A 23970-nucleotide genomic window follows, 5' to 3' on the forward strand; every position below is an offset into this window, starting at 1 on the left:
CTTTGCCTCTAGAAATGAGAAAACCAGTCTAGTATTCTGTGAAATCTCACATAAATTCTGAAGATAATGAAGTTTATTTTCCCTTCAGCAATGGAGCCTTTGTTCTGGTGACTTACAATGCCTCTGGAGAGGAAAACACAAAACTGCCTTATGAAAGCAGTAAGAGAATGTCTAGCAAATGGATGGACATTTAATGAACAAGACAAAGTGCCAAAGTGCCAAAGTGCCAAGTGATAGTTAATGTCTCTTTCTGCTTAACTCAAAGGAACATCCCTAGGACCCAAAGCATTCACACCAGAAGATTACATGAGTAGCACTGGTTAGCACAAAGCCACTTTACAAACAATCTGTTGCTAAGCAGGGCAGAAATATTGTTTACATAAAAATGGAATGAACTCTTGTGAATGCTGAAAGAAAGTGATAATTTCCATAACCAGAAAAAGCATTTTTATATTATTCCATTTCAACTGCTTTAAAACCCTGAGTTGCTTTGGCAATTGCTTATCTTGGCTTCATTGGTTTTATATCATCCTCATCTCTGCAGCTTTCCATTTACTAAATGACAGTGATTTTTTTTTCCCCTGAAGCTTTGGCAAAAAACAAAACCATTCTGTATGGTTTCCAGGGCCACCTTGCAATGGTCATACAATGACTTCTTGGTGCCCTTCTCATAAAAGCCCATTTGGCTTATACTCCCAGCAAAAGGGCTGAAAATATGATTAGAGAAGGCTCCATTAATAGCAACTGTGAACTATGCATTTCTCTAGCTTTATGGGGCCTTTCACTGAATGATGTTTACAATATAGAGAACAAAGCTTGGGGTGGCTTCAGTAGAGGAAGAAAATACAAAGACATTTACCTGCATTACAATAAGGAGGTCAAAGACCAAGATGAAAGAAGCCAGGAAGGCTCTGGAAACTTCATCACTGGGCAAAAATCCCCGATTCAGCTTGTCCCAGCTGATCCAGTCAGTTGTAATGACAAGTACAACCACAGACGTCAGAGTAAAAAGAACTGTCCTGCAAGGAACATGACAGTAAAGAACATTAGAGTAATAATACAAACAGTGGCGAGTGCACATGAGCTGCTGTATTAAACATCTACCCTTTGCCAAGTACTTATCCTAAGGCATAATCCCCAAAAGGAAGATGAAAAGAGAAGCAACTTGAGCTTTCTTTCAAAAGCAATTAGAAAAAGGTATGATAGTATCTCTTTCAAGAATGTTCCCAAAGAAAAATAAGGCACTGACTATAGAACAAATAATTACAACAAAATATTATAAATAACCTTACTTAGTATACCATACATTCCAAAGAGAGCATTGGTTGTAACTCTCATTATATATACATGGTTTTACTGAAGGTGGCAGACATACTTAAAGCAGATGGGTAAGAAAGTCCTTGAATTCCATGATCATTCTAAAAAGAGAGAATATAGATAGATGGGGTCTCCTTCATCATCCCCATAGCCTGACGAGCTCTGTAGAGAAGCCACTTCTACATGCCGAATGCATACCTCTTCTCATGGGACTCATATCATAGATCACTTCGGGCCTAGTGACCTATCCAGGTCACACAACGTCTGATTCCCCCATCCCTAGTTACATGATACTGTGTGTGTTAGTTACTCAGTTATGTCCGACTTTGTGAATGCACGGACTGTAGCCCACCAGGCTCTTCTGTCCACAGAATTCTCCAAGCAAGAATACTGGAGTGGGTAGCTATTCCCTTCTCCAGGAATGGCTTCCCAATCCAGAGATCGAACCCAGGCCTCCCACACTGCAGGTGGATTTGGTACCATCTGAGCTACTAGGGAAGCCCATAAGATATTAGGGGCCTGAGATTTTTCTTTTATATATTTTTATAGCCTCCATAAAATCATACACAATTATATGCAGATGGAGTTCAAAGAACATTGGTTGAAACTGTAACAATTATCAAATAAAGTCTTAAAGAAAATACTTAAATTGGTCTTTGATACTGATATTCAAAGTGAATCTGAAATGTGGGCGGTGAAAATGCAATCTGCCAGAGAATGTCCATCATGTAGTAGAGCCTCTGCTTTTAGAGTGATCTTTATACAAAGATATTGTTTTGAATTATATGAAGAAAAATGAAAAAGAAAAAATATTCTGAAAATAATTTTAATGTAAAGGAATAAATAAAATAGAGAAAAGAAAAATGGAATAATATGAATCATCCTAGAATTCTCTTAACAACTGAACAAACTACAAATTTCTAAACTAAAACTTGAAGTTTCCTTTTTACAACTTTCTGTTTGGAACAGGTTATATTTTTATAAAATGAATATAATGAACTCTTCTTTAGATTTTTACCCTATGAATAGAAAGATACATTTTTTTTATTTTAGAAAATAAAAATATCTTAAAATGTATTAAAATTGTGGATTCTAAAGAACTTGACTCATTATCTCCAAAGTATAAATTAAAAATTATCTATGCTAATGTTTAGAGCATCTTCAAGCATTTCCTGAAATCCAAATGGATTAAATGAGCATGAGAGAAATCCTAAATAATTGTTAACTACAACAGAAAGAAATTGCAAATATTATACAGTGAAACATAAGAACAATGGAATTAAAAAAATTTTTAAGTCAATTTGTTTTTGTCTTCTTGAGTTTTGAGAAACTTTAAGCAAGTTTGAATTAAATTACAATTTCTTTTGTCAACAAAAATATAACAACTTTCACGAAGAATAGATGGATATTGACTATTTTCTGAAGCTCTTTTTTGATAATAAAGGTATTTCCTCTTCACTCTTGGCTTTTCATATGTATGCTTCACAAGGATGCTATGAATATATATACTTCTTAGTATACACTGTATAACTTGTTCAGTCACTCAGTTTTGTCCAGCTCTTTGCAATCCCATAGACTGAAGCATGCCAGGCTTCCCTGTCTGGTACAGGTTGGTAAATGGCTGGGATCCCAGTTCTCTCAAGCTTGTCCCTTTCTGCCTATTTCACAAGGCTCCCGAACCTTCCTGTTATCCAGTATGAGAGGGTGAAGTCTTGGTGAAACAGGGTTACAGCTCCAAGGCTAGCATCCATCCTATTGGTCTGAGCCTGTGGTTGATAGGTTAGTATTTTTAATGTCATTGCTGCACTTTCCCCAAGAGACACCTGAAATCTTATTTTTGTGAAGACAGTTGATTACATAAGAATTAATATTTAATATTACTTCATTGGTCTAAGTATGGTAACTGATACTGTAAAATTGAATATTAATGCAGAGGCATATTTTTAGGTGACAAAATATGAGATTTTGAAATAACTGTTTGATGAATAATCACAAGTCTCACCTATTACAAAATTCACAAAGTTATTTTGTTTTAAAAATTTGTTTTATTGAAGAATTGTTGATTTACAATGTTGTGTCAATTTCAGTTGTACAGCCAAGTGATGCAGCCACACCCACACACACCCACACACACACACATATATATATTCTTTTTCATATTTCCCATTATGGTTTATCACAGGGTACTGAATACAGTTCCCTATGCTATACAATAGGACCTTGTTGTTTATCCACTCTATACAAAATTGTTGCATCTGCTAATTCTGAACTCCCAGTTCATCCCTCCCCTATACCCCTTTTCCTTGTCAACCACAGTCTGTTCAAAGGAGTCATTCTTACTCATGCTAATAATCTCACTGTACTGTGAATAGTCATTAAAAGTAATTATTAAAACTCTTTGGTAATTAGAATTTATCATAATATCTGTTGTAGAGCTTCAGAGCTCCACAGAACTTCCTGAGACCAGAATGTCTCAGAGCTTCCTGAGACCAAATCTATACCAATTCATGTCTTAGATGTTTAGTTTATTTGATATATTTTATTTACCCGATAAATAATAATACTCTTCCTAAGAACTTTTCCTAGGTGCTTTCTTGGCTTTATTAATTACTTCTGTTTTGACAAAGAGTATTGCTACAGATCTCAAGAGAAAGTTACTTATAATATTTTATTATTCCAAAGAGAAATTAAAGGAAGTATTCTGCCTGATATTTAATATTTAATACTACAAAAAGAATAAAAATGGCAATCATTAAATATGAATGCATAGCTCAGAGAAGGAGCTCTAAAAATAAAGTCAAGAGGATGGAATAAAGAAAAGGAAAAGGGGATCAAAATCCATTAATTGGTTATTCCACCTCCAAAATTACATTCAATGCCTTATCTAGATATAGATAAGATGTAGACAGTTTGTGGAAGCAAAACTATTGCTTGTGATTTGTTTTTCTGAACCACCTCTTATAAAACTGATAGATTGTACCATGCTATGATAATTCAGTTAAAGCACCAGTTTCAAAGAGCCATGACTCTATTAGGTTATACAAAAATAGTTACTTTTATGTGAAACTTCTATGAAGGAAACAGTAACAATAACAAATTACTAGTCATGGGCTTCCCAGGTGGCTCAGTGGCGAAGAATCTGCCTGCAGTGCAGGAGACATGGGTTCGATCCCTGGGTTAGGAAGATCCTCAGGAGAAGGTAATGGTAACCCACTCCAGTATTCTTGCCTGGAAAATTCAACAGACAGAGGAGCCTGGTGCATTACAGTCCATGAGGTTGCAAAAGAGTCAGACACAACTTAGCGACTAAACAACAACAAAAATTTACAGGCATGCCACCTGCAATATGTCACAGACTGGTATAAGAGCTTTACACAAATTAACTAGTATAATTCTTGTGTGTGTGTGTGTATAATTCTTACTACAATCCAATATCAACTAACTCCAAATTGCAAGTGCAGAAACTGAGTGAGTGAAAGTTCAGTTAACTGAACCTGTGCTATGGATTTTATCAATTACATAAAATAAAAGATATAAGATGACTCAAACCCAGGCTGACTCATGAAAATCTGTGTAATAACTGCTATACACACTGCCTCTCATTTGAAGCACTTGATTTTACTCTCTCATTACTAGATCCATAGCTAAGATCTCACTCATTTTCCATTTTTATTATTAATGTAAGTTTAATGTTGGAAAGTTATGATCCAGGAATGCTTAACATTGAAAAGTAAAAGTGACAGAGCCTCTAACAAGAACTGACAGGAAATGGTTAAAAAGGATAGTGAAAATGGATCCTCATGGATGCTAGCCATCAATGCAGCATCCTTTGGTTTTTATTTAACCAATATGGTTGAAAAGATGTTTACTCTGGATCATGATTCTTGGGAGTTCCAACTTCTCTTTTTAAATAGTCTCCAATTAAACAATTATCTGGATTATTTCTTTTCAAGCTGTAGCCAGCAGCAGCAGGACATCCTGGCTCATCAATTCTACTGCCTCTGGTTTCTGGCCACCAGTCAAACAGAAAGAACTCACACATAATTATCAGCTGAAGTGGTTAGTCTCACATCCATGTTTTCAAATTTCCAGTGTGTTTGCTTTCCCTCAATTACTGCTAACTCCTCTTAAATTAATAGGAATTAGAATGTGAGACCAAGAAGGGTTAAAAGAGCTTTTCTAATTCACTGCCCAATCTTTGGGCTTGGCTCCTGGGAACCACAGGGTTGCTATGGAATTGTGAATTTATATGTGCACTATTAGTTGTCAGTTAAACGAGAAAATTAAATGCTTCCAGAGAGGTTAGGGAACTTGCTCATGTCACATGGATTGCCAGGGACAGGACTTGCCCTGTAGTAAACTACTTTCTCTCTTTAGCTAAAAATCTGCAGATATGCTAAAAAATTTAATATCATCTGGATCTCATCTGGAAACATACTTTATAATCTACTCAAATATCTATTATGTATGTTGATTGGAAACAGAGTAGTGCATGTAAATGAATCAAGATAATTCCCCAATAGTGGTTTAATTCATAGTCTTAACCATTCTTTCACTCTTAATTTCTTGATTTTTGAAAAAATATTGAACTTCTATTTTAAGTAACTAGTTAATGTTGCTTTCCCTCTTCCGTTCATAACCACTGTAAGACAGACTTATTGCACAATTAAATAGTCTGAAATCAGAGATTAAATCAAGAGAGAGAAGAACTGGTATTGAGCTTGGATTATCCACAGAGGGCTAACTCAGTGTTAATCATCACACAATTTCATTTTGACTAAACCAGGCAGCAGGGATGTAGAGAATCTCCTAACTCATACGTTATATGCTGAATAAAACAAAATCATCAAAATTTGATCATGTTTTATACTACTAAAAATAGCAGTTTCATGTGATTCAACATAATAAATGTTTTCATATGTTTTAATAGATTAGCCATTACTCATGTTCTAAAATGTTTATAATCTTTTATTCCAGTCATGAATATCATATTTTTTTCTGATTATGTGGCACAATTACTGTAACTGCTAAAAGAAGTAAAAATCACTTTGATTTCTTTCTATAGTACTTGTGTTAAAATGTTGGAGCTCAATCAAAACAAGTCAGATAGTATTTTATAATTTTTCATAAGAAAATAAAATTCTGTGAAACTTATTAAAAATGAAAATTCTAATGTTATCACTATAAAAAAGAATGAATGCATGGATCAAGATGGCAAATTTAATCTTACAATTAAGTTAGTTATAGTTTCATATGTTAAAGTACTAAACACATAAAATGAAATGTGACATGCCAATAGAATTTAAAATGATTTAATATCATTATTTCTCACCATGTTGTTTAGAGGGGAAAATAAAACAAGCAGGCATAAACAGAATACTCTTCTTCACTTTCCATTGTAAAACTGAGAGCCAGTTCGAACATCCAGTTCCATTTGGAACACCAACTACCAGCACACAGAAGTTGTGACCTGAGAGATGGCCATGAGAGAATCCTGACACTTTTCATTTTGCTTGTTTTAATGACCAATGTTACCACTGCAACTCTGTGAGTAAAACCACCACCACCTAGAGCCTCAAGCCAGCTCATCCTGAAATTCATGGGTTTATTCAGCACCATCACCTAGCTAATGAAGTCAAGATTGCTCCTTAGAAGTCCATAAAGAAACGGTTTTAGTGTCCTTCCTGTTTCCCACTCTTACGAGCAAGAAGCACCAAGGGAACACAAAGGTGATGCTTGCTTAGTGACCTAGGGAAAGGGCACAGCTTCTCATGTGGCTTTCTTTAATGCTACAGTCAGTTCTTGGCCAACCTGAACAGATGTGTTAAGATAGGATCCTGTGAAACAAGATGCAGTTATTAAACTTATCTTGTTTGTGGCTCTATGGGGATTTGGAGATGGTAAAGGAAATTATTAGACTTTAATGCTGTCCATTAAACTATATGTTTATGTTTTATTTATCTTTATATCTCTCTATTATTCCATGAAGAAAAGTGCCCTGAATACAGCAGGAGCTCAAAATGCAGTGAACAAGTTGAAATGAAGAAGATGTTTAGCAACTCTTGTTTCTGAAAGGGCATGAAAGAGGTGGCTAAAAAAGGCACCTCTGAGTTGGGTCATCTGGCCATGCAGATTTTAATTTATGTGGACAGGGTCCTGGCATGCTAATCTACATAAACAATGCCCCTTGGAGTTCTGCGGTATCCAACCATTGCAACTTAATGTGGAATCCTGGCCATTGGCAATTTTGACATAAGAGGTGACAAATGAAATGGCCACATTCCTTTCAGTGGCCTGAATTTCTCTAGTCGTGTCTGAATGATGTCAGTTTACTCAGAGGTACTTAAAAATAGCTTATTGATACAGAGCATAGTTAGTTTTGGTCACAAGAAATCAATTTAGTTTCTTCGTGTTTCATAATTCTAGATGTGGAACAAAACACATGTTTTAGGAAAAAATTACTTAGTGCGCTGCAAAGTTCTTTGGATTTGGGCTGTGTCATCCATTACTAATTATCAATGACTGGCTGCTGCTGCTAAGTTGCTTCAGTTGTGTCTGACTCTGTGCGACCCCAGAGATGGCAGCCCACCAGGCTTCCTCGTCCCTGGGATTCTCCAGGCAAGAACACTGGAGTGGGTTGCCATTTCCTTCTCCAATGCATGAAAGTGAAAAGTGAAAGTGAAGTCGCTTAGTCGTGTCCGATTTCTAGCGACCCCATGGACTGCAGCCTACCAGGCTCCTCCGTCCATGGGATTTTCCAGGCAAGAGTACTGGAGTGGGGTGTCATTGCCTTCTCCGAATGACTGGCACATTACTGATATTTTAAAAACAGTAAGCATAAATCAATTGATTTAATCTAGTAAAGCTCAACATTCAGAAAACTAAGATCATGGCATCTGGTTCCATCACTTATTGGCAAATAGATGAGGAAACAGTGGAAACAGTGGCTGACTTTATTTTGGGGGGGCTCCAAAATCACTGCTGATGGTGATTGAAATGAACTAAATCTCTCAGTCATGTCCGACTCTTTGTGACCCCATGGACTGTAGCCTACCAGGCTCTTCCGTCCATGGGATTTTCCAGGCAAGAATACTGGAGGAGGTTGCCATTTCCTTCTCCAGATGGTGACTGCAGCCATGAAATTAAAAGATGCATACTTCTTGGAAGGAAATTTATCACCAACCTAGACAGCATGTTAAAAAGCAGAGACATTACTTTGTCAACAAAGGTCCGTCTAGTCAAGGCTATGGTTTTTCCAGTGGTCATGTATGGATGTGAGAGCTGGACTATAAAGAAAGCTGAGCGCCGAAAAATTAATGCTTTTGAACTGTGGTGTTGGAGAAGACTCTTGAGAGTTCCTTGGACTGCAAGGAGATCCAACCAGTCCATCCTAAAGGAGATCAGTTCTGGGTGTTCATTGGAAGGACTGACGTTGAAGCTGAAACTCCAATACTTTGGCCACCTGATGCGAAGAGCTGACTCATTTGAAAAGACCCTGATGTTGGGAAAGATTGAAGGCTGGAGGAGAAGGGGACGACAGATGATGAGATGGTTAGATGGCATCACCGACTCAACAGACATGAGTTTGGGTAAACTCTGGGAGTTGGTGATGGACAGGGAGGCCTGGTGTGCTGTGGTTCATGGGGTTGCAAAGATTTGGACACGACTAACCGACTGACCTGAACTGAGTGGAGGAAATAGTATTTATTCCTCACCTGCCCCCAAGCTCAGATACTTCTGCGACTGATGGTAGTCCCTTCAGTATTTACAGAGCAAAGGAAGAGGCCTGTGCAATGCAAAATTAGGCTTCATGGACCTAACGGGCATGCTAATTCTCTGTCTCTTAGCAAACTCACCAACCCAATTTTTCTTCCTAGTGAATTACCATGTACATACTAAATAATTCACCAATTCAATAGAAGAAAGCATGTGAAACATACTCTACTAATTGTTACCTCAGGTATAAAATGTTACCACAAATCAGTAATGAAAGTGGTAATAAAGATAAATACATAAATGCTTATTAACTACAGATAATGCCAGCAAGAACTATACACCTGTTTGTTTATTTAATGAAAATAAAATAAGAGCTATGATATTCCAAATACATTTTTGACTTTTAAACATGCCAAGCAGAAATTTTGAGTTAAACATACCATGTTTCATGTTTTCCTGTTAAATTTATTTTCTAAAAAAGAAGAGAAACTAGGATCTTATGGGGGTAAGCAGAACCCAACTATGATTTATTTGTTTTAAAAACTGGGATGAATTTATATACTGTTAAAAATGGAGGTTCAGGTAAAATTATGTGACTTCGTTGAAGCCAAGATATTTAATAAGTCAAGCCAAGGCTGAAAGTATATTTTCAGTATCTTTTCAAATATCTCTTGAAGAAGATGTATCATCAGGAGACTGTCCACTGGGAAGAATGCTTTCAGAACTTAAGTACCCCTGGAAGAAAGAATCTTTTCAAAGATACTGGGTACATAATATAATAGCTAGGAAAGCAGATATTACAAACACAAAATACTTCTATGAAAGAAGATGACAAAATAGACCACAGAAATAGAAAAATTCCCAACAGTCTTACAAAAATATGTAAAAGAAATTATGTCATGTCACAATGGAAGATCAAAAAATTAATATTAGGATTCATAAGAGACAACATGCTCCATTCTTGAATTCTAATGGAAAAGATTTTTTAAAACATCTAAAGCTTTATTACTGCAGATATATATTTATTTTCTCTTGGGAACCTGTGAAGAATCTTTGATTTGTTTATAAATAATTCAGGACAAACTAGAAAGAAAAAAAAAAACTACTTCACTAAAAAAGAGGAAAGGAGCATGTCAGCATTAGTCAGAGAACCAACTTATAAATTTGATTTAATTAATAGTAGATTGCTGGCATTTGAAAAGTAGGTCATCCATCTTATCTGGTCAATCAGTGGAGAATTTTGAAGCTGTGTAAAAGTGCAATTTTATCAAGAATTTAGATAGCTCCTTGAGAAAATAATGCTATTTCAGGTAATGTACAAGATTGACAAATAGTATTGCTTTTTGAATAAGAAAGTCATATTGTAACACATGCATGGACACAGAAAATTCAAGAAATATTTGAGCATGTAAGGCATAGACATAAATTGAAGGGACAGAGGAATGATCTCTGCCTTTAAGGAACTTATCACCAGCTAAAGGAAGGCAACATATACAAACAAATCCAAAGTTAAGCAAAAACCATGCTGCTATGGAAGTTTTCAGGAATATCTGATTTATTTTTATTCAGGTATGGAAAGTATATTGGACATTTAATGAAATTAGACCTAAAAATGAGTAGATTGCAATAGTGGAGTGGATATTGCAGATAAAAAGCAAATTTGAAAGAAAATATGGAAATAGTAGTAGTGGGTAGTAGTGAAACTTTTAGGAAGAGTGACATATTTCCAAAGTTTCTAGACTGTGTGGCTAAAAAGATTGTGAAGTCATTCACTGAAGTGAGAAATATGAAATAAAGCAGGAATGAAATATTTTGAATCCTGTTTTGAACACCTTGTTGAGTTTAAGGGGCTGGTAGGACATCCATATAGGAATGATCAATAGTCAGCTGGTGATAGGAATTTGGCCAAGGATAGATCAGGCCCTGGGTTTTGGTTCATTCAAATACAAGTAATTGTTAAAATGTGTGTTTAGTTGCTGAGTCATGTCTGACTCTTCTGTGACTCCATGTACAGCAGCCTGTCAGTCTCCTCTGTCCAATGAGAGCTTCCAGTTAAGAATACTAGAATGGTTTGCCATTTCCTTTTCCAGGGGATTTTCCCCACCCAGGGATTGGATCCATGGCTCCTGACACCTCTCCTGCATTGCAGGTGGATTCTTTATTGTTGAGCCAACGAAAGAACCCATAATTGTTAAAGACATGAAGCTTAATAAGATTTTTCAGATAAAAAAAGGGGAAAAAAAACCCAGAAAGTCAATGACAGAATCTTGAGGATCATCTCTTTTTATGGTATATCCAGAGAAGGTTGGTGGATGAGAAGGCCAGAGACATATGACAGGATATATGAAGAAATCCAAAATAAAACAATACTTTAGGGGATTACCTTGGTGGTCCAGTGGCTAAATATCCACCTTCCAGTGCAGAGAACATAGGTTCAGATTCCACAAGACAGAGGGCAGCTAAGTGCAATAAGAAAAGCCAGAGAGTCGTAATGAAGAAGCAGAGGGCCACTATGAAGACCCAGGGCAGCCAAAGAAACAACTTTATAGAAGCCAGAAAGATAATTTCAAGAATGAATATGTGGTCAAAACAGCCAAATACTAGGCAGAGGTTTTACAGGATAAAGACTGAAGATGAACCACTGTTGAGGACACTTTTTTCTTTAACATATAGACTCCTTTGAAAATTGCAAAATTGGATGTAAACTCAGACATGGGCCTAATTTGTGTTCTGCTCCCAGGATCTCTACTAGCAAAGAGGAAGAGACAATTGAGGAAATTATCTGGAAAATCAATTTAAGACTATTTGGTTGCAATTAACCAGTAATTGACGATTTTATTGGCATTTACTCAAATATCTCCAGCAAAATCATCATTTTGCTGAACAGCTTAAGTCCTGGAGAGAAGTTGAAGCACAGACTGAGAAAGAATAGGACATAGACCATTGCAGTAAAGCATGAATGGTATGGTTATAATGATACAGAGGATAAAATATATATGCATATAAATTTGAAAGGGAAAATTAATAGAACTCATGCTAAACTGGATGATAGTTATTGAAATAGGGAAGCTGGAAACAAAGTTGGTGTGAGAACAGATTATGAGCTGTCTTTCTTTAGAGAGCCACAGAAACCTATATACCCTCGGTATTTCGCTGGGTGCTGGGAGCAGGCAAAGTCTAAGAGGACCTTCAGTGATCCTTGTCCTTGTACAATCTCCTCCCTTTGAGTCTGGGCAGAACCTATGAATATTGTGAGATATCATTCTTGTGATTATATTACTTTACATATCAGAAGGGATTCTTGCATATTTAATGAAGATTACTGATGACTTGGCCTTTGCTTAACCAAATGGGAGATTATCTGGGTGCTCCTAACCCAACCACATGAGCTCTTTCAGAGCAGAGACTGGTAGCAGTAAAGGGGAATGGAGAGCTCTGCAGTGTGAGAGGGAGGCTTCTCTGTTGTTGAAATGGAGGGGGTCATTCTCATCTAGGAGCAGGAAGCAGCCCTGGCAGGCAGCACAAAAATGGGGATGCTAGTCCTATAATCACAGGGAAGTGAAAGATGCCCACAACAGAAATGAGCTTGGAGAGGACCACGTCTCCAGATGAGAAGCCAGCTGACAACCTGTCTAAAGCCTGAGCAGAGAATCCAGCCGCCACATAATACCAGACATGACCTACAGACTATAAGAAAAAAAAGTGTTGTTTTTTTAGACACTAAATTTGTGGTGATGTGTTACGAAGCAATAGAAAATACAGCTCTAGAAATTTAGGATTCTTGGAATCCTAAAATAATTGCTTACTGGAAATATTTCCAGGCCAGATATAGAATAGAAATGCTTAGGTCTTGAAATCTGACATAATTAAGATCAGTCAAAATCGTTACCTATCCAATCTGGAAAATAAACTCAGGCTTCCATGGAACATCTATTCACAGGAAAATGCTCACTTAAATTAAAAAAAAAAAAAATAGCCTTAGAAGAAAACTTGGCCCAGCTACTTGTCTTCAAATGCACAAATAATTGTAGAGGGAAGGTTCTTTCAATGTCTTTTCTTAAAATGTAACAAGAAAGAAAGATGCTTTCAAAGTGCATTCAAGCATGTTAAAATGCCATCTAATACCTAAAAGCAATTTTTCTTAGTTAAATTTAACTATCTTTGCTCTAAAAGGTTATTAGTCTGGATCCACTCTATGAGAAAAGCTCTTCATATATATATTTAAAAGAAACCTTGTCAAAGGAAGACAAAAAATGGTCATAGCTTAGAGTACTTATTTATGTGTACTCAGAAGATTAAGGCTTAATTTCTTATCTCTGAAATGGTGACAATGTTTATGATGATAAAGAAGAAGAAGTAAATGATAATGATAGCAGTTATAATGTAGTAGATATTATATTATTGCACTCAACTCTCATATAACCAATCCTATGAGGTAAGTACTATTAATCACCTCATTTTGCATAAGGAACACTAGACTTTCAGAAATTAAATAACCTGCCCAAGATCACAAAGCTTAGATTTTAATCAAATAGGGAGCTTAGATTTAAATCAGGGTATCTCTGACTTAGGGGCTTCCCAAGTGGTGCTGGTGGTAAAGAACCCGCCTGCCAATGCAGGAGATGTAAGAGACGCAGGTTTGATTCCTGGGTTGGGAAGCTCCCCTGGAAGAGGGCATGGCCACACACTCTAGCATTCTTGCCTGGAGAATCCCTTGGACAGAGGAGCCTGGTGAGCTGCATGGTCTCCAAAGAGTTGGACACGACTAAAGCAACTGAGTATGCATACAGGTACATCTCTGACTTCAATGCCAAGCTCTCAGCCACTTTGCTATTTTGGCTTACCTATTTATGAGGTTGTGAGGGATATATACACAATAAATGAACATTTTAAATATTGTTTTTACATTTTAAAGGCAATAATCCAATCATTCTTTAGTCTTATTTCTCCAAATTATTCAACAGGTATTCAAGCATAAAGCTACTATATATTATCTCATTCTCAAATAGGTAAGGAAATTTTCTTTTAAATTATAAGAGTTAAATGTTTTTTTTTTAATTAGAGATGATGTATTTAATATACAAACCCATATTTCTCATTGGTAATAATTTTCTGTGCTTTGGTGGCATTATGAGATAAAAGGGCCATCCACTCTGGAGTTGGTGGTATGCTTGTACAGGCACAGAAATATCTGATTTGGCCCAATGGAAACTTTGAAGGTATCACCCATTAACCTAATGAAATTGGGTGATTTTCAAAACTTATCATCATATTATGATAATTTGAAGAACATTTAAAGGATCTGAGGTGCATGAGTCTTGGTAGGTAGTTTTCAAAGGTAGGTATTTTTCTGTGTGTTTTTTTTTTTTAATAAATAAAATTTGGATGAACTGAATTCATCCAGTTCAAACTTATACATTTCACCCAGTCTACTGTCCTCATTCCTTAAAGCTACAGTTCAGGTACTTAGCTCTCTAATACCATCCATTCCTCATCTAAGAACAAAAGGCTCTAGTGCCATTCTAACTTCCTTTTCAGTTTAGAGAATTTAGAAGGTCATCCCTTTTCCTTCATTTCCACTGTTAGATGTTACAGTCTTTTCTCATGCCTAGATCATTCAACACTGATGATGTCACATGAATTTAACTGCGTGTTTGATAACAAGATGATGGGACTGTGTGAGTCCAATAAGCATTATTTTAGTACAATGGATGGGAACCTTCAAAAGAAATGTCAAACCTCTATTTTTCTTATGTTTGTGATAATAGTTCAAACTGTTCACTGTGGGATATAGGAGGCTAAAATGTTGGTACTAGCTAGTGGGGACTCTTTCTTCCTACATTCTTCCAACTTCCAGACCCCAGATGGGTTACTTTGAGAAGAGGTGAGATGTACAGAGGAGGTGGGATTGGGGAACGCTGCCATAGAGCGGAAGCTCAAATACAGAACAGTACAATCAGTTCAGTTCAGTTCAGTCTCTCAGTCATGTCTGACTCTTTGAGACCCCATGAACTGCAGCATGCCAGGCCTCCCTGTCTATCACCAACTCCCGGAGCCCACCCAAACTCATGTCCATTGAGTCGGTGATGCCATCCAACCATCTCATGCTTTTTCGTCCCCTTCTCCTCATGCCCTCAATCTTTCCCAGCATCAGGGTCTTTTCAAATGAGTCAGCTCTTTGCATCCGGTGGCCAAAGTACTGGAGTTTCAGCTTCAACAACAGTTCTTCCGATGAACACCCAGGACTGATCTTTAGGATAGACTGGTTGGATCTCCTTGCAATCCAAGGGACTCTCAAAAGTCTTCTCCAACACCACAGTTCAAAAGCATCAATTCTTCAGCACTCAGCTTTCTTTATAGTCCAACTCTCACATCCATACATACTAGGAAAACCATAGCCTTGACTAGATGGAACGTGTTGGCAAAGTAATGTCTCTGCACAGTACAATACATAGAGACAAAAAACTCAGCCATAGAAAAGAAGGAAATAATGCCACTGAAGCAACATGGATGGACCTAGAGATTATCATACTGAATGCAGTAAGTTAGAAAAAGACAACTACCATATATCATTTATACATGGAATCTAAAGTTTGATACAAATGAATTTATTTACAAAACAGAAATAGACTCACCGACATAGAAAACAAATTCATGGTTTCCAAAGGGGAAAGGGAGTGGGGAGGGATAAATTAGCAGTTTGACATTAGCAGATACAAGCTAATGTATAGATATAGATAGATATATAGATATAGATGTATGTTAAATTAGATAAACAAGGTCCTGCTATATAGTACAAGGAAAGACATTCTATATGTTATACATAGGGCTTCTCTGGCGGCTCAGTGGTAAAGAATCTGCCTGCAATGACGGGGACTAGGCTTTGATCCCTGGATCAAGAAGGTCCCCTGGAGGAGGAAATAGCAATGCACTCCAGTTTTCTTGCCACAGACAGAGGAGCCTAATGGGCTACAGTCCATGGGGTTGCCAATAGTTGGACATGGCTGAAGCAACTAAGTTTCCTGGCTCATCTAATAAATAAACCATAATGGCAAAGAACTTGAAAAAATATGTGTGTACATATATATTAGCTTTATCCTTGAATATCTATTGGATAATTTAGAGAAATAAGACTAAAGAATGATTGGATTATTGCCTTTAAAACGTAAAAACAAGCATAGATTAAGGCTATTTGAAAAGATAGGTTTGGAAAGCTATTTTAGGATCAAAAATGATACATTTAATTTTTACCTTTTCTACCAATAGCCTTTTTTGTAGTGGTGCAGTTAGGGAATTTTAGCAAATATTAAACCCCAACAGCTGAAAATTTAGAAATCTATTGGCTTCCCTGGTGGCTCAGATGGTAAAGCATCAGCCTGTAATGTGGTAGACCCAGGTTCGATCCCTGGGTCGGGAAGATTCCCCCAGAGAAGGAAATGGTAACCCATTCCAGTACTCTTGGTAACCCATTCCTCATGGACAGAGGAGCCTTGTAGGCTACAGTCAATGGGGTTGCAAAGAGTCAGACACAACTGAGCAACTTCACTCACTCACTCTTGGATATCCAAAGATAAACATCTTTTATATCAAGATGATAAATTGTGTTCTTTTGTTAACCACTTCAAATCCCATTGATGTTTTAGTGATGATCTACGCACTCCAGTGTTCTTGCCTGGAGAATCCCAGGGAAAGAGGAGCCTGGTGGGCTGCCGTCTATGTGGTCGCACAGAGTTGGACACGACTGAAGTGACTTAGCAGCAGCAAAAGCAGCATAAAAGGAAGAAAATCCGTAATAGCAAGGAGAACATGAGGGAGAAAGATTCTGATAAATTTTCAGAGGAAGGAGATAATTGGATTTGGATATGTGTGATTCGGAATGAAGGCTGCAGGAGCAGAGGCACAAAGGCTTAGCAGGCCGTCGTTTCAGTAAGCTTCCAGGGAGCTCAAAGCAAGGAGACAGCAGGTGTGAAAAACAGGAAGCGAGGTGCAGTGGGAATGAGCCTGATAGAATTCTCTTTATTCTCTTCTCCTATCCATGGTTTTGGGCAGCTATTTGAGTATAAAAGAGAGAATCTGTCTGACATTGGTACTGGTTACATGGTCTTCACTGAATGTCAGATTTAATGTCATTGCCTTAATTGCATGATCAGTCATTTTATTTGATTCTTCAGTGGATCAAATTTAAAATATAATATATAATTTAAAAATCATTAGTGGGTTTACAAATGTTGATCTGAATCAATAGACGAAACATGGAAGGCAATTACAGTTCCAATGACAAGTGTGTAATTAACCTCTACAGTGCAAAAAAAAATAATGTAGCTGATAGAAGTTTGAAGAATGTGGAAGGGCAAAAACGTACAGAGAAACATGGAGCCATTATTTAAAGGAAAGAAATAGAAGAACCAATACTAAGAAAATAAATACGAAGCACTGCAGAGTGGGCTGGAGGGGCAGTAGAAGGTAGTGGAAAAGTGAAAGGGAAGTTGTTTGGTCATGTCCGACCCTTTGTGACCCCACGGACTGTAGCCCACCAGGCTCCTCCACCCAGGGGATTTTCCAGATAAGAGTACTAGAATGGGTTGCCATTTTCTTCTCCAGGGTATCTTCTCGACTCAGGGATAGAACCTGAGTCTCCCACATTATAGGCAGATGCTTTTACCATCTGAGCCACTAGGGAAGTATAGGAGAGTAAATTTGCTACGTTTTGATAGTTTGTTGTTATTATTGTTTAGTTGATACAATTAAAAAGTGGGTCAGATGGTAAAAAATCTGCCTGCAGTGCAGGAGACCAGGGTTTGATCCTTGGGTCTGGAAGATTCCCTGAAGGAGGAAATGGCAACCCACTCCAGGGTTCTTGACTGGAGAATCCCATGGACAGAGAAGCCTGGCGGGGTACAGGTTGAGGGGATGCAAAGAGTCTGACAGGACTGAGAGATCAGCCATTTCACTTTCAATACAATTGTTTAGGATTAGAAAAAACAGAACTAAACAGGAAGAGTTTTAAATAGCCACTGTGGGGAGTGGAACTAGATGTGGTAATGGTTTGCTTTTTATTTTATGTCTTTTGGTGCCACTTCAATTTTTGTTTTTATCATAATGCATGTATCAGTTATAGGGCAATAAAACATCACATAACAAACTGCAAAATCATTCTAGTTTAAATGCCAGACAATAGAGCAGAAGAAATCATGTCTTAGGCATCAGACTTCCGTAAAGTTAATATTATTATATAACAGGAGAAAGTTTCCCAATTCATTTAATGTCTGACAAAGATAGAAACAAAAGGAAAACTGTGGGTCAATCTTAATATGAAATTGTACTCTTATTAATTAAAGTTCAAGGAAATTAAAATTTAAACCACAAAGAAATACTTCCACACACCTACTAGTTTGACAAAAATGTAAGTCTGACAATACCAAGATATCAATGAGGACATGGAGCAGTGTCAACTGAATTATGTTGTTTAAACTATTATACCACTTTCGAAAACCATTTACTGCTGTATAATAAAATTGAAAATGCCCATAGTATGCAAGCCACAGTTCTTGCAATGACACTAGAATATTTCTAGCATAATTGATCATAATGACTAACAAAAAGATAATTAGAGGCAGCACTAATTCTGTGGATATGTAAACTACCTTGTATTAATGCAAATAAATATTTACAGTGATGAAAATAAATAACTCACACCAACAACACAGGCTTCCCAGATGGCTCAGTGGTAAAGAATCCACCTGGCAATGCAGGAGACGCAAGAGATGCAAGTTTGATCCCTGGATTAGGCAGATTCCTTGGAGTAGGAAATGGAAACCCATTTCAATATTCTTGCCTGGAAAATTCTAGGGACAGAGGATTCTGAAGGACTACAGTCCATGGGGTCACAAAGAGCAGGACATGACTGAGTGACTGAGCACGGGGCCCAGAGCACACCAACAACACAGAAGGAACTCAGAGATGTAACGTTGACCAAAAAAAGCAAGATGCAAAAGTTTATATACAAATCACTTAAAATTCAAAATTTAAAATATGTAGAAATTAAAGAACACACTCCTAAATAGCTAGTGGATCAAGAAAAAATTGCAGGGGAAACCGCAAAATATTTTAAAATGAATGAACCAAAGACACAACAAATGAAATCTTATCAGATGTGCTGTTTACAGACAAAGAGCTGTAAATGCCTCTGTTTAAAAAGATCTCCAATAAGTAAGTTAACTTTGCACGTTAAGAAATTAGAAAATGAAGAACACTAAAACCAAAGCACAGAATGAAGGAAATGGTTGAGAAAGGCAGTCAACTGATGATTAATGTGTGTGTCTGTGTGTGTGTTTAACGTCTTTATTGCATTTGTTGCAATACTGCTTCTGTCCTACATTTTGGTTTTCTGGCCGTGAGGCATGTGGGATCTTGGGTTCTTAGCTCTCTGACCAGGGATCAAACCTATGCTCCATGCATTGGGAGGCAAGGTCTTAACCACTAGACTGCCAGAGAAGTCCCCATAAAAGGTGTTTTATCCATACATGGAATGTTCTTTGGTAATAAAATGTAACAAATTATTAATAAATGATACATCATAAACAAACCTAAATATTATGTGAAAGAAATCATCCATAAAAGACTACATATATGGTTCCATTTGTATGAAATATCCAGACTAGGTAAATAAATACAGACAGAACACAGATTGGTGAGTATCTAAGGAAGGAAAAAATGAGGAGCAACTGCTTAATGAGTACAGGATTTTCTTTTGGGGTGATGCAAATGTTTTGGAACTGAATAGAGGTGATAATTGTACATTTCAAATATACCAAATGTTACTGGTTGTATACTTTAAAATTATTAAATTTTTATGTCAATTTCACTTCAGTAATAAAATAATAATAAAAGTTGAAAAAAGACAAAAACATGTCCTGAATTTGTTCACTTGTCTCCATGTCCATTACTTACACTCTAAAGAACTGTCCTCTTTCATTTGGACTATACAGATACGCTTAGTTACTGCTTGTAGTTTTTGACTCTCTATGATATGTTGTACCAAGCACCAAAATGGCCTGTTTAACATAATCCAAGTTGTATTACTCACTTCTCCAATGGTATCTCATTATACTTGGAATGAAATCCAAAGCCATACCTACTGTTTACATGATCTCACCTTTTCCTATCTCCAATATCATCTGGTACCATTTTCACTCTGGCCTATTCCGTGTTCCTAGACACACCAAGTTCCTTCCTGCTTTGCGGCCTTTGAATCCCTGTTCTCATCTTTGCTTTTCTGGTTTCTTATCATACAGTATTCAGCTTACATCTCAGATAAGTGTTCCTTGAACTCCCAATCAAAAACAGTCACCCAAGCGTTCTTTTTCATGTCATCTTATTTTACTTCTCAAGAAGACATCTTTGCAAAGCTGTTATTTTTTCTGTTGCTTGTTTTTCATCTGTGTGTTCATCATTCACTATCCCTGTCTCTCATTTTCTGCAATTATACTGCCTGGCTTCTAACTCCAGCTCTGTCACTTTGGGAACAACTTACATTATCTGTACATAACTCGTAAGGTTGTTGTGAGGATTTAACAAGGTAATGTTTATACAATGCTAAAAATATTGCTAGTTTTAATATATGCTAGTTATCCCATGGACAGAGGAGCCTGGTAGGCTGCAGTCCATGGGGTCGCTAAGAGTCGGACATGACTGAGTGACTTCACTTTCACTTTTCACTTTCATGCATTGCAGAAGGAAATGGCAACCCACCCCAGTGTTCATGCCTGGAGAATCCCAGGGACGGGGGAGCCTGGTGGGCTGCCGTCTATGGGGTCGCACAGAGTCGGACACAACTGAAGCGACGCAGCAGCAGCAGCAGTTACTATTATTACTAATATTTATTTAGGTTCTTTCAGTGAATATCCATACACATGGTGAAATTCAGTATTACTTATTTAGGTTCTTTCAGTGAATATCCATACACATGGTGAAATTCAGTATTACAAATATATAAATATAATAGACAATATGTAGTCAAAGCACATCTTTATATGTTCTCCTTTTGTTGGTTTTATGTTAGCTAGAAAATCACCTGTTTGTTGTTCTCTGAGTAATGCCCATACACATATACACTGAATAATCAAGGTTGCCCATGCTGTCATTCACTTCCTTTGCAACAATGAGGTGAGAATTCTCTTCTCCTCTATGCCTTCCCTTAAATCTTCTCATCAATGTTATTCTCATCTGAGGGATCTCTGAGCAGGCTTCTCACTCCAGCCCCACCAACACACACACACACACACACACACACACACACACACACACACACACACACACACAAACCTTCCTCTCAGAAACACTGCCCCATGTTCCCCAAGCCTCAGAGTTAAGGTAACAGATATTCAGGGAATAGCACTGCTAGTGGGTCATTTACCCACTTCAGTGTTCTTGCCTGGAGAATCCCAGGGACGGGGGAGCCTGGTGGGCTGCCGTCTATGGGTCACACAGAGTGGGACACGACTGAAGTGACTTAGCAGCAGCAGCAGCAGCAGTGGGTCATTCTGAAGCAAATGGTTCAATGTTCACATTTGTGATTTGTGGGGAAAACAAATGCCAAAGGGTGACGCTTAATTAATAGTTACAAAATCAAGGTGATGAGAGAACACATCGAAAATGGATTCTGAATTTCCAGCTAGTGGTCGATGTTTTAGGTAGACAAAAGAGACGGAAACAATGAATGAGAAACAGATGAAAAATAATGTATTCATAAAGAAAAATATGCTACCTCATAATTCTCTGGTTTCTCAGATGGCAAAGAATCTGTTCTCAATGTGGATGACTGAGGTTCGATCCTTGGGTCAGGGAAGATCCCTTGGAGAAGGGAATGGCAACACACTCCAGTATTCTTGTCTGGAGAATTTCATGGACAGAGGAGCCTGGAAGGCTATGATCCATGGGGTTGCAAAGAGTTGGACATGACTGAGCAATTAATATTTTCACTTTAAATCACCGATTAAACTAATAGTTCTGTCATATTAACTGTACATTATATACATAGTCAGTGTTAGCTTGTTTGTAGGTATACTGAAAATTCTTTAGAAAGCCATGAAATTGAATAAGTAACATTTTAGAGACTAAAACAGGGATTCTAATTATAAAATTGAAATGCTGTAAAACATTAAACAATTCAATTACTTTGAAAATGTTAATGTGATCCTCCAGGATATAAAATGAACCTTCAATGAAATAAATTATGAACTATAAGAATATGTCCTGTTACTCTATTTTGTTTTAGCCAGTGAAGGGTGCATTTTCCATTTATGCTTTTCATGTACAGTAACATGTTTTTCCATTTTTTCCTTACTAGAGGCATAATGACAATTAAGTCCAAAAAAACTATCTCAGCAGTGATGGCAGCTCAGTGAAATGGCCAATTATCTCCAGGGTTAGCCATCTTATCTAGATGGCAATATCTTGCCTTAAAGGTGCCATGTCATTCAAGAAATGCTTAAAATAATAAATGCAGAACTGATCTCATGCTTTTCTAAATGGCATAAGAAATCATACTAAACAAACATACAGAGAAATATTACATTTCTAAAAAAAACTTTGTTATACATAAAAGCAATTCTGAATTCATTTTACCATATCATTAACTTCCCAAATTGAAAGTATTTTATCTATTTCAAACACCAGCCTATTTAAAGTGTTAACTTATAAATGCCACTACCTCTCAGTGAAAGAGCAAAAATCATAGCTTTCTACCAAGCACAATTTCAATAAAAAATACTACCTAAAAAATAGAGCAGGCATTAATACAAATTCTGGTCAAGAGATTTTTCCTGGCTTCCATTCTTGAAGTTAACTGCTTCATTTAGTAAGAGAGCAATATTAAAAATGAATCTCATTTCATGAAAATAGTGGTATATCATATTAATTGCTATAAAACTGTACAAAAGGGAACACAAACCACATGAAACTTTATTCTGGGAGCTATAAAGTATTCATAACTATTACCTTTGTACCTCAGACAAGCTATCTCCTTCATCTTCCTCAAGCATATGCATTTGTGGAAGCAACAGGAATGAACAGAATTCTCTATTCTTTTAGTCTCATTGAGTGAACAAAGGGCTTCCCTAGTGGCTCAGATGGTAAAGCATCTAATTCCAATGTGGGTGACCCAGGTTCAATCTCTGGGTTGGGAAGTCCCTTGGAGAAGGGAGTGGGAACCCACTCCAGTATTCCTGCCTGGAGAATTCCAAGGATAGAGGAGCCTGGTGGGTTATAGTCCATGTGGTCGCAAAGAGTCAGACATAACTGAGTGACTAACACTTTCTCTTTGGGCTTCCCTGATAGCTCAGTTGGTAAAGAATCCACCTGTAATGCAGGAGACCCCGGTTTGATTCCTAGGTCAGGCAGATCCTCTGGAGTAGGGATAGGCTACCCACACCAGTGTTCCTGGGCTTCCCTTGTGGCTCAGCTGGTAAAATATCTTGCCTGTAATGTGGGAGACCTGGGTTCAATTCCTGCCATCTACTTCCAAAGGAAAACTGAGTTTTTACTTCTTTACTATTACAGTTACCTGTTACAAAAAATAAATAATGTTTATTTTCAAATTTATAGAAATTGGAACACACATACATACACATTACATAATATGTGCATGTGTGATAAACTGAAAAAATTGTGATACATTCAAATTTTAGAATATTGAATATAGTTTGTATAATACTTTTTTTTACTTTGAAGACAGAACTTGTCTTTAGTATAAAAAATGTTTGGGAAAAGGCCTGAAGAAGTTGGCTCACACTTATATTAATCCTTAAGTGTTTCTCTTTTACATAAAGCCCTTTTGGATTTTCTTTTTAATAGCAAAACATTGGCTGTTTACATTCCAGTTCATTAAACAAGGTAATTTTCCAACTTTGAATAAAAGTCATTATCCTGTAATTTATA

The 23970-nt window shown here is 37.0% G+C and overlaps 1 protein-coding gene across 2 annotated transcripts in view; it reads right to left on the minus strand.

Moving 5' to 3' along the window:
- Positions 1 to 23970, minus strand: part of TMEM117 (transmembrane protein 117) — a 590052-nt gene that overhangs the window by 124424 nt on the left and 441658 nt on the right. For both annotated transcript variants that reach the window (XM_018047901.1, XM_018047902.1), the window contains one exon: positions 860 to 1019. In XM_018047901.1, coding sequence (XP_017903390.1) covers positions 860 to 1019 — 160 coding nt within the window. The remainder of the gene's footprint in view (positions 1 to 859; positions 1020 to 23970) is intronic.

Source organism: Capra hircus, chromosome 5 (assembly GCF_001704415.2).
Source record: "Capra hircus breed San Clemente chromosome 5, ASM170441v1, whole genome shotgun sequence".
Classification (NCBI taxonomy): domain Eukaryota; kingdom Metazoa; phylum Chordata; class Mammalia; order Artiodactyla; family Bovidae; genus Capra; species Capra hircus.